Genomic DNA, 12,239 nt, shown 5'->3' on the forward strand with positions numbered 1-12,239 from the left:
GATGAGTGATGAAGCGTTGCTGGTTGAGCTTAAAGTGAATAGTCTGAAATAGAAAGTAGTTAGTATAAAATCCCCCCAAGGGCGTGTTTAAACTGAATGTACTTTGAGTTTTGACATTGAGCTTTTTAGTGAGCTACCAGGCTCTACAGTGTAATTTTAGGACATTTGCTAGCTGGGATCTAGCTGTCGAAATGTCAGTGCTGCTATTCTGCATTGTGAAACCTCAAAACTAGGAAAATGGGGTGTTAATGAAAGAAGTAGCTTGTTTGTGTGGGTGTCAGGCTGCAACGAGCTTTGCCAGAGCGATGCTCATTTCTTTTCTAAGCCAACCCTGGAAGCTGAGGCTTCACCTGACCAGGCACGGTGCTGCTCTCTCAGTTGGAGAAGGCACTGTGGGTCAGCCTGCTCTGTGCACTAGCTTGAGGAAGGCCAAATTCTCAGTATTTTAAAATTTTCATTGCTAAATCTCAGCTATCCCTCACTGTGCTACCATTAAAGTTAATGCGTTTCAGGAAAATGAGCTGCTGAAACTGTAAGAAATTACGTTTCTGGCTTTTTGCCTCACTGTATTTTAGCCTCACCAGGGGCTGATTCCTGTAATCACAGTGTTTTGTGTTTCACACCAGGTGGACGTTAAGTTGCCATATTAAAAAAAACAAAGTTTGTTTTTTCCTTTTCAGTAAGTGCATGTGGTAGCAGAGGAGATATGATTTGTTCAAACTACTAGATCCTGTTGCTTACAGGAATTCCAGTTCTGGGGGGCAATGGCACTTCAGCCTTTATTTGACTTCTCTGACCAATCAGCTGGGGTTTGGGGGTTTGCTTTCTCACCCTCTACTGCCTTCCTTTTTGTAAGCGGCTCTTTGTTCTGGTGAGAGGTTTTGAGTTGACAGCTATGATGAAACACCGTCCTGCGCACACAAGGGAAGTACAACAAGGACGCAAGTGAGTCACGCTTGTCCTTACCCCTGCCACACTGTGGCTTAGTTCCCTTGCAGAGGAGCAACCTCTGAAGGTCTGGTGAAACCTCCATGCTTACTTAGTCCTAAGGGTTTTTTTCTGCCGAGACTGCCAGTAAGGATGTCAATTTGACAAGGTTTTGTTTTTTGGTTTGGGGTGAGGGTGGGGGTTTTTTTGTTGTGGTTTTTTTCCCCCCTGTGAGGTAGACACTTATCCACTGGGAATTGAATTGGGAAATTCCTATTTTTATGCAGGCTACCAGAGAGTGGTCCGTTGTTGGATTAGTACACTTACTAAATCAATTGGACTAAGTTGCCTTCCGTATGACCTTTCATGTTTTGTGTTAGTATTATGGGTGATTCAACTAAAATCAGAGCTTGACTGAAATATCCTTTAAAAGTTTTCCTACTCTTTCAGTAGGGTTTTTAATTGCTATGCAAAAAGACATCCCTGTACATTCAAGGAAGTGATTTCTTTGGAAGCAGAGACCCTCCTGTGCACTGATAACCAGCTGAAGAGAGGGCATGTTATATTTGAGGCTTGTGTTGAGTAACCACAGAAAGTGCAAATAACCGTATATGAAACTAGAAGCTCCGAGAAGATGGAAAGTGAGAGAAAAACTATGCCCTAAGCAAAGAACAGTATTGGTATCATATATTGCAGCACGGATTTTTTTGTAGAAGTCTTTAGACTCCTTTAAAAAATAAATAATAGGCTTTAAAACCTAAACATGCTTTCAGACTATGCTGACTTTGTTGGAGTAGCTAACTAGTTTATCAAGCCTGTGCCAGGCTTGGTATTGTGACTGGGGTTCTTAATGCATAGTTAATGATTCCCAATGGAAAAACAGTAAATGAGCTTTCTGACTTTTGCTAGGAACTTAATTACACCAGAATGGACTTCACTGTGTAGCGTTGAAATCCAGGAACTTAATGTGTCTACTTTGAATAGCAAGCAAGGTTTAAATAGTAATTTTCTTCTTTTTAACAATCTATTTTTGTTTTTTTATCAGCTGGCTGTTACATTTAGGAGTCTTGATATTGCTGTGTTGCCCTGGCATCCTCATACCAGGGAATCTTCTTTGGAGGGTTACTGTCTGTAAGTTATGGCCATGGCTAAGGTGGGAGGATATCAGAGTATCTGTGCCCACATTTTTTATCTCACCAGTATGGAAATTTTTTTTTCTAGGGCTTTGGTTTTCATGATTATGCTCAGAATGGGAAAGTGAGTACATGGAAGATTTGGTGAACACTTTTGCTTGTTGAATACTAGTCCACCAGATCAACATACCTGTTATTAATCCACCAGATCAGTTTAAGGGTATAATAAACCTATTTATGATCAGTTTGTTTCATTCATTTATTCTGGAAATCTTTTAAATATCCAGGTTAAGATAAGACTATTAACTTAGGAAGCCTTTGCTGTACATCTGCAAGTAACTCTTTATGTGGCATCCATCCTTGGGGATCATGAAGAATAAGAGTTGCTTTTCTTTCAAAAAAAAAAAATTTAGTCCTTTTCTGTATTTTACTACAGCTCTGCCTCCAAAACCCATTGTTTAAAATCCTGTTTGATGTGTGAAAGATTAATAGGGACCTGAGAAATTCAATGGTAGGACTGAAAATAATAGAAACCTGTAGGGATTTGTTTAACTACTGTCATCTGTTTAAGTAGTTGTGACAAAAATCTATATAAATCCAGATACAGGGTGTGGAGGTGGATATTCCCCTGCCTTTTCTTTTTCCCACCTACCTTTCTTTTATTTCACAGTACCTTCACACTATCTGAAGTTAAACCTGCTCATTTCAAGAAGTGGTGTGGAGCAAGGGACATGACAGCTGTCCACAAACCCACCGCTGCCAGTTTGCCATGTCGTACATCTTCGCGCCTCCTGCCCCCGTGCAAGGGAGCCAGGATCCCTGTAGAAGTCAGATGAAGTTTATTGTCTGGAAATACTCTAAAAGGTCATATGCTGCCATGAGAAAAGTCCTCAAAAATGTAGTCTCTCTTGCCGTCTCGCCCAGCGCCAGATATGATCTCATTCCTTTTATTCCTTTGGAGCTGAGTCCCTGGTTAAGTGCTTGGGACGGTTTCTTTGCCGTGCCTGTGAAATAGTCACTGCTGGTGCCTTTTGGGTTGTCCTCCTGTACCACAGCGCCCCATCGCCTCCCCTCAGCCTTATCTCACCAAGTGCCCTATTTTCTTGGTTGCCTTCTGCCACAGCAGCTCAGTATCATGTTCACTATCTCAACAGAGTATCTGCCTGATAAATATGTTTTTCCCCGGTTTTGTGTAGCCTCTGGTGGTGCTGTGGTTTTTTGCTTGACCTGGGAGAGGGCTGTAGAGCTTGAGGAGGCAACTCCCTCCAGGGCTTCTAGTTTCACCAGGGTACCAGCTTCAGATGGCTTAACTGCATCCCTACATGGGGCTCATCCTCCAGGGAAGTCATTCACTGCAGCTCCTTTCCAGACCCATCATTCTACCTCAGTGCCGCTGCCTCCAGTTCAGCGCAAGGCCAAGTTTTGAATCATTTCTGCCTGTGCCTCAGTTAAAAATCTTATCTCTGCTTCCAGCTGTTGTCCAGCAGCCCACAAACCTTTGAAACAACTTACTTGATTAGGAAGCAGCTCAAAGGCTCTTACGTTCCTTCCCCCCTTCCCCCCCAGTTTACTCAGTTAGTTAGTTTGTTGTGGTGGTGGTGGTGGTGGTGGGGAGGTGTTGTTTTTTAACCAGTCTCAGAACGGGGGCTGACTTTGATGATTTGCAGGACTCCAATGCGTTGGCAGCGTTTGGGTGGAGAGTTTCCTCCCCACTAATTGCAGAGCCAGAGGCCGCGATGGGGCGCGCGTGCAGCTCACATATCTGGCTGAACAGTGCAGCTCTGACATCTCATACTTTAAGCTGACCCTGGGAATTGGCGAGGGCTTGTGGAAAAGGGATTGTTTTTTCCAAATATTGGAGCACTTGGCTATCTGTGTCATAGCCTACACGTGCCTGTGTACGATCACGCTCACCACACAGCAAGAAGACATCTCTGACGCTTTGGATGCCCACAGGGCAAGCTGCAGCTGTGTGATGTGATGGAGAAGGTTGTCAGTGCAGCCATGCAGTTGTTCCCCCGTTACATTATCAGGATCTGGCAGTGCTGAATCTCAGCAGCGACAGCCCACTTAGCTTCTCCTGCTGATGGTGTCTACACCAAAACTGCGCTCCCTATGTCAGTCGAGTCAGTAAATCACCTCGTTTATCTTGATTACCATGGAAATGCAGGGAACAGTCTATCGAATAAAAGGAATCTTACTCAAAATAGCATGTGCAAAAAAAACCCCTGTGAGTGTCTGTATGACCTGACTCCTGCGTATTTGTAAAAATAAATGTTTCTTCTAATATGTAATCAAGGAAATAATTTGTGCTTTTTTGTCACTGAGGAAGAAATTTATCGGGAACATTTTGTGCCTACATGCTGGTAACAAACAGTTTCTTTTTACCAGTGGAAATATGATCCTGACTGAAGCATAGCTAATACCCATTCAGTCAGAGAATATGTATCATACTGTGCCCCATTCAGCGCAAGCTATAAGGAGGCAGTGTCAAAAAACTTAACAGTGAGACACTGTTCCACATCTTCAACATGCCCATTCAACAAAATCTCTCCAAAGAGGGAAGATGTTATGCTCATGTTTAAATACAGGCTCTGCTATTTTGGCAAAGGCTGGAACCAGGTGCCAGCCAGATTGGATGCTCCTATCTAGCTCTACTGGACGCTGATTCCCAAATATAAGCAACTCTTAACACTGTTGGCTACCACCCCGCCAAAATTTCTCAGAATCTCACTGGTAATTAATTTTTGCTGCAACTAAATGCTCTAAATCCTCACAGGAGTGGCAAAAAGGCATTTTTACAGGTTCTCAGCTGTTTGGGAGAGCTCAGGGTATCCTATTCATGTATCGTAGTCAGTTCAACAGAGAATATTGGATGCTAAGTGTTTGGCTCCTAATCCCAGGTGGGGCAGAGGAGCAATTTCTCTAGCGTTTCTGTGCTTTGCTTAGTGGTCACCTTTTGTTTATTCAGTAGAGGAGAGCAGGGCTCTCTTAGGCTCCTTGTAGTGGAAATGCATTTCCGGACACGGTTGGAAATCTTTGAAGTCCAAGGGAAGAAGCCAATGAGCTGGGACAAGGTCCTAACATGTGCATTGGCTTTGTGTTCCTGCTTCAGTCTATTTGAATCCCATTAATAGTCTTCGTCAGTTATGGCTGATTTAGCTCACATTTCTCATCACCTTTCTCATCTAATTATTTTTATAACTGTAAAAGTGTTGTGTACGTGTAAATGTATATCTAAATAAAATTCCATAGTAGACTATAATCTGAATAGAATTGGAATAAGCTCTGAACTGATTTTAAGTCTTTTATTAAACACTAAGTATAACTGCTTCAGTGGTCCTCTTAAGTACTTACCATGAAAAGATCTGCTCATTCTCTCTAATGAATCTGTGCAGAGTGTTAAATTTGCTTAAATTAAAAAAAAAACCAACCCTGTGGTTTCAAAATGCCATTGCATTCTGCTACTGAGGACTCCCTCCCCTTCCTAAGAATATACATAGGACTGCTCATATTCTAAATGTTGGGGGGTTTTCCCACTTGTGCCCAATCGTGGAGGTGCTTATAATAAGATTATGCCTTTTCTATTTCTGTGACTTTTTTAGGTTGTTTTCCCCCCCCCCCCCCCCCCCCCAGCCATGGCATAGTTAGCAATATTGCTCATTCAAGGGTGCCAAAATCAAAACTCTAGACCAGAAAAGATGATTTAAGGGGGGGGAAGGCCTAGAAACAGCTAAAAAGGTTTCAATTGTCATTCTTTACATTCTGTCTTTTTATTTATTTAGATCTTTTACGGTATGCATGGGTCATATTTTCCTGCAGTTTTCTAATACTAAGGAGGCTTAGAATTATGGTTTATGAATTTTAATGAAAGTTGAGATTATTATGTAATCATATACTGGGGCTTTAACTAAATCACCAAATAGGAGAACAACTGCATTTAGAGAGGTGAGAGCGGAAGGTGTTAATTTTTAAATGTCTTTGTTCTACTTTGGCATGGGTGTTTCAGATATCTAATGCACACAGTTACTTATACCATTCCTTACTCCTTTGCGAGTATCATTGCATTAGTGACCTCTGGTTTATATTTAAAACTTGATTTTACAACCACGAGGCCTTAAGACTTCTTAGTGTTTATCACACAAGCCTGAGTTTTAGACTACAGGCGTCCACCCTATATGTTCAGAGCAAGCTAGCCCTGTTTCACTTCTCTTTCTCTCTGTGACTGTGATTTTGGTATTAGGGTCTTCTCTATTCTTGCCCCCTCTTTCATTCACAGTCCTCACACTCAGCTGGGCTGGGGGAGGCTGTTTTCCCTGGAAGTCAATTAGTAGGGTAGAGTGAGCCAGTTGGCTTTAGCGAAGCCTGTGTTTTTGTGCATTCTTGAACATGCAAGAGTTGTTCTTGTTGCTAAAAGCTGCCGTCATCTTTAAGTGTTAAAACTGTCAGAGCTGGGTTTCCGGGACAGTTTTAGAGAAATGTAAAGTAGATACTTCCCTTCTGAGAGAGACTGCATGCATATAAGCCACATGGGAGTTTGATTTTGGTTTTATCCCTCCTTTTCTGCTGCTTGTAGGCTCAGCCTCAACAGCATGGTCAGTAAGAAGGATAAAGAAAAGTATTTGGATGGGGTGAGGCTGTTTACCATCACTCTGGACCAAATCGATTCATAGTAATTTTTACATGAGTTGGTGGGGTCTGGAACAATCCCTTCTGTTAGTGATAAGCTTAAATCCCTCTACTTCCAAAAGCATTTTTATGTCAGTATCTCTGTTTTCACGCATGCATCAATTAAACAATAAATTTTTTCTTTTTTCTGATTTCAGAAGGTTGACTCAGACTCAAGTCTGAGTGTGATTTATGCACACTTTCTATGTTTCTGAGTGTTTGTGGTTGGTTTGGGTCTTTTTTTTTTTTTTAAATGCTGTTTTGTTCGTCTTTTGATTTCTATAAAGCTTATGGAAATTATGATTTCCAAGTAGCCCGACAGGTCAGGCATACTTGCTTTCCTCCTTTTCTGCATAGCATACTCCAGCACCTAGTGTTTGTCCATTCAGTGAAAGTCTTTCCCAGGTTTGGAAGTAATCTAGCACAGCATGGCTTGTAGAGCTAAAAGGCGTCATACCAAGGTGATCCATCCCTCTACAGGATGTTGGCCTGGCAGAGGTTTTGTTACAACTGCTCTGCCTGTTTGTTTTGTTTTCTGTCTTCTGTACAGCTTGAGGTCGTTTTGTAAGTGTGATATACTTTTTATTTCATTTTTCCTCCTTCACTCCTTTGTTACTGGTGGACCATTGCAGATACGCCAAGAACATTCTAGCATGAGACAAAAACTTTCTTATACTGTGAGGAAGAAACACATTTTAAAGCCAAGTAAGATTTGGTAGGTTATAAAAATGGGGGGACAAGGTTGGTTTCATAGAGTCATGCGTTTTACTACCATGCTTGAAAACTGCCTAGACTTGATAAGGTCTGTTACCATCCTAGAACTCTTCCTTTGCTTCCTCGTGTTCACCATTTTACCAGGTGAACCATGTAACCACATAACCATTTTACCACAGAATTAATTCAGTAGAGCATCCTGGCATAGTACATGACATACAAAGAGGCAGCAATGGTGTTGAAATTCTTTTACACTAGGGGAAATGGATCTGTCAACAAAAATTCAAACACAGCTGATTCCACAAAGAACGTTTGTAGAGAAATTAAATGAAATGCAGGTTGTGTAATTTGCTGTGAGGAATTAGGAGTTTGCTGATAAAACAGTGCCAGAATAAGCAAGGGGTCACTCCGTTGGTTCCAATGAGTTTGACTGGTTGCTTCATTGGTGACTTTAGCCTCTCTTCAGTAAGCGATTTTGATAGTTAGATGCTGAGAACTGGAGCAAGAACGAGTTGTTATAGCCTTTGGAATAATTTTTCACTGTAATATTAGCTGTTGCTCCAACATCCAGTCTGTGGAGCACCCCAGGATTGCCCACACCTGGAAGAGGAGCAGGGCCAGAGATGGGGGACCTGTGCCAAAAGGCACCTACAAGCTGTGGAGGAGGAGCGGCAGAGCAGAGCAGGGGCTGGCTGTGGAGCTGGGGAAGCACAGGAGAGCGCTCTAGGGGCTGAAAAACTCTGGGGTTTGAAGCGCCATGTGAACATGGTGCTTCATGTTCAAACAAGATGCAAACCACGTGCTTCACTGTGTGAAACATCAGGCAGTAACTGGGGAACAGGGAACAGGGTGGGCAAACCATGCCTGAAGAAGAATGGATGTTTAAGAGGACTTGATTTGGGCTTGAGGATTGGTGGTGGTCACAGGTAGCCACCCCTGGCACACATCAGTCTGGATTCCTGGGACTGACTGGAGGGAGAGCATTCCTACATTTGGTGTACCTCCTCGAATGGGAATCATAACTCCAAGCTTCACTCTTAACTGCATTGCTTATGTTTGGTGCCAATAGCAAAGCAACCCTTCGCTTTTCAGTAAACTATGGATTCAGTGAGGGTAGGAGCATGAAAAACCTGGCAGCGGGATCTCGTGCTACACTTGGTTTTGAGGGTGTGGTATGCTCTGCCAAATGTCTGTAGAGCCTGGAGAACTACAATAATCGTAGCCAGGCCTGTAACATTAATCCTTTTTTCTTAACAGTGAAATAAGAGGCATATTTTTTGTGTTAATTTCACTGGTAGGAAGTTGTAGGTAAAGATATCCTTTATCATGCTGGGAATCGCAGGTGCTCAGGTTCATGCTAAATTAATTTTTCTTTAGCTAAGTAAATTAAGAAAGCAGGCAGCACTTCCCCACAAGGCATAGGGGCTGAGGAGTTAAAACTGAAGAGGTTTTCTTGGTCCAGAGTGGCAGGGGCCAGGGAGGAAGCACAGGTATGAGGGTTTTGGCAGAGGTTCTGTGAAGCACATAACCTTTGGTAGGTGCATCTCTTGGTAGCTTTTGCATGCCAGTTATTTACTGAGAGGTTAGCTTTCATAAGCACCAAAGCTCCGTTTCATACAGTAGTTAGCAAACATAACAGTATGGAGAAACAAACAGGAAAACCTGGCACAGCCAATGTTTCCACCAACAGTATATGGAAAAAGGAAATAATTACAGTAAAAAGAGGGGGTCAGTCGTGAGGTTGTATCAGGTGAAAAAACTGGTGTGGTATTTCTGATATTTGAAGCCTATCTGCATGTCCAGTTTGCCTGCAGTTATGGGGGTAGGTAATCCTAAGTGATAACTTAAAGAAATGAAGGAGCCCTTGGAGAAGGAAAGGATAAGTAGGAACAGTTGATGCAGAAGATAAAGATTTCATAAGAGATGTATGTGACTCTCCTCATTTTTCAAAGTATTTTTGATCTCTTGTCCTGATATGAGTGTTTTGAAAGCATGTTCTGCCATAAGCACAGGTTGTAAATCTCATTGCCTACCTCTGACCTGGGAGAAGGCATTTCCTTTGGGAGGGAATATTGGGGAAAAAAGAGCAAGAAAATGTACGTGACTGTAAGTCATTACGTGTCACATTACCCTACTATCTTTCAGTCACATATTTTTATATTTGCATTAAGCTATACTCATATGAGTAAGAAAAAGCATTACCCAGAAGAGATCCCTGAGTAGCTGTAAAATAAAAAAAACCCAGCTCCCAGGCTGGAACACATGCTGGCCGAGCGCTCAGAGGCAGGATTAGCAGCAGCAGCAGCCACCTTGTGTGATGCACAACTCGGGCTCCACTGGAGCCATGCCTGGGCACTCCCAGGTGCTTTCCAGGGTTTCTTAGGCAGGCATGGGGATAGCTTTATTGTCAGCAGTTCACGTTTGCCGAAATCTTCGGATACATAACGCAGTAATAAAGCCTACTGGGTATTATTCTCTCTTTTTTTTGTCCCCTGCCATGACGTAAATGGAAGGAGCTGCTGCGTGCAAATTGTGTGCTGCTTGAAGAAAGAGAGTGAGTGCCTGTGTTAGCGTACAGTTATGATGTACAGTAGAAAAAAGATGGGAGAAGATAAATTATTTTTTCTGGAGTCCATCTGTACCATCCAAAGTCTGACCACTTGCCTCACACCACAATCTCTTGTAGGGTTGCACAGAGGATTTGAGAGCTGAATTCGGGCTGTAATTAATGCTTGCCTTCTCTTTAACTTGAGAAGCTGTGTATCATCACAAATCTTAATTTCCACAAGAACCCATCATCTCTAAACTCTCTCTTTGGTACCTCTGCAATGTAATAGCCCCAGCCTGTTTTCCCTTAGAGGGTGTACCTCTCTTTTTTTATTACATTGAGAATAATTCAGCGGAAAGGCAGAATTATAGCCTGGTGTAAAACGTGCATTGATATTTAATCAAACGTCCCCTGGTTTTGCTAATCTTCTTGTTGATGTATCAGCTCTCCTTTTGCCAGATCAGTATTAAACATTTGGCCAAAGCTGAACCTATGGCAGTGGGAATTTTATTGGCATGAGCAGTGTTGCGATGCTAGATGTGTTTTGGCTCTGAATGTAAAGGTACAAAGTTATAGTAACAACTCCCAAGTCTTCTCACCCTCATTATGGAGCTAAAAGCTGTGTGAAATAAATTGTAAAAGCAAACCTGTTTTTTCAAAGAAAATGTGTAATGGATATAAAAGTGTGAATGTTTCAATTAAAGCTAATGAGTGCAATTTCTCACATGGCTGTTGCTTTTCTTTGTTTTTCAGCTCATGGGGCATTCTGAATGGGATCACAAACGAGGACCCAGAGGCTCACAGGTCAGTTGTTCAGTATTTCTTGTTTGGTTTTGGCTTTCTGTTAGGTTTGAGGTATTCAAGCAAGTTTTCCATCTGACATTGGCAACGTTGTTCATTTTGTTAATATTTGCAGGATTGAATCAATGGAAAAAAGCATAAAACCATGACATCTTTCATTAATATAATTTTTGAGCTGTAATCCAAACAATTGATCCAAACAGAGCTGAGTCACGCAACAGAAAGATTCTTTTAGTAGCAGAAAGATGGATTAGGTGTATTGAGAAAGCATTTCTTACTCAGCTGTCTCCATCAGGATATCAAAGGAATGTAATTTCAAATCATGTGTGTATGTTTTGTGGTGGTGTTTTTTTTTTAAACCTGACAAATTTGTAAGACTTGGATGGCCCTCTCACCTTGTTCAATAATAAAGGGATTAGTGGTGTTATTTGCTCTTGACACATCGTTGAAAGGAAGTTATGCCAGTAGTGTTAATGGCATCATGCAGATACCTTTTTTTTAAAAAAAAAAAAAATTATCTATAGCATTACAATTGCTGCAAAGGAGACATTGCTGCCAGTACTGATGTTCAGGAATTTTTCTGGTTGGGTAAAACAGTCTTTCCCATCTGATGTTGAAATTATATAAATACATTATTAGCACTTCGGTACTTTGGAATTGCTTTTTGTATTAATATGGACATATATGTCTAAATCTCTAATAAACAGGCTCTGCTGCTGTGGAGCTACATGTTTGCAACCTTAATCTCAATAGGGTAGTTCCTAGACTAACCTTCATAATGCCCCTTGCAAAAATCACTGGAGTATCTACATTTTTAATTAGAAAGTATCATATGTTAATCTGGAAACTGCTACTTATTGTAATAGACAAGATTTACTATTTTTTAATGCAAATTAATTTACTAAATTTTGCTTTTTTGCCCTTCTTGTTGAATAATTCTAAATTTTTTCCTGAAGTTTTCTAAGCTGTCTTGCATCTCATTTCAAAACCTCCTTGAAATTTGCAAGAAATTCAATATTTCATTAAACAGTTTAAGATGGGTTGCAGATCTGATTTTTTCAGGTGACAGTCTGTTTTTTCAAAAATATTAAAAAACCAAACTAGTTCTCAGTGGAAACTGAGGAATTTCAGAAAGCAGGGAAATCCTATCCAGTAAGGCAAGACCTGTGCAGTACGTAATCTCTCCTGCCTCATCTGATGTACTAGTTGACCAAGTTGTGTTCCTCTGGTCCAAAGAGTAGAAGGTAAATTGGATTCCTCTGAACTACTGTTGAGAGGAAGGCAGGCAGTTACTTGAAGGACTCTTAAGGTGACCTAGACTTTGTATGTCCTTTGTATGCTCTGAACCATGCCCTACAGTCCTAATGCTTTGCCTACAGCAGCAAAATATTTAGACTGCTGACTGGAGCGCATATGAAGTCTGCGCTGGTTTTGCGTCAGAGGCGGAG

At 41.5% G+C, this 12,239-nt stretch overlaps 1 protein-coding gene across 2 annotated transcripts in view; it reads left to right on the forward strand.

Annotated features, from left to right (window-relative positions):
* The window catches only part of PDE3A (phosphodiesterase 3A), a 265,096-nt gene that overhangs the window by 151,267 nt on the left and 101,590 nt on the right, over positions 1-12,239 (forward strand). For both annotated transcript variants that reach the window (XM_064459571.1, XM_064459577.1), the window contains exon 2: positions 10,744-10,794. In XM_064459571.1, coding sequence (XP_064315641.1) covers positions 10,744-10,794 — 51 coding nt within the window. The remainder of the gene's footprint in view (positions 1-10,743; positions 10,795-12,239) is intronic.

Source organism: Phalacrocorax carbo, chromosome 1 (assembly GCF_963921805.1).
Source record: "Phalacrocorax carbo chromosome 1, bPhaCar2.1, whole genome shotgun sequence".
Lineage (NCBI taxonomy): Eukaryota > Metazoa > Chordata > Aves > Suliformes > Phalacrocoracidae > Phalacrocorax > Phalacrocorax carbo.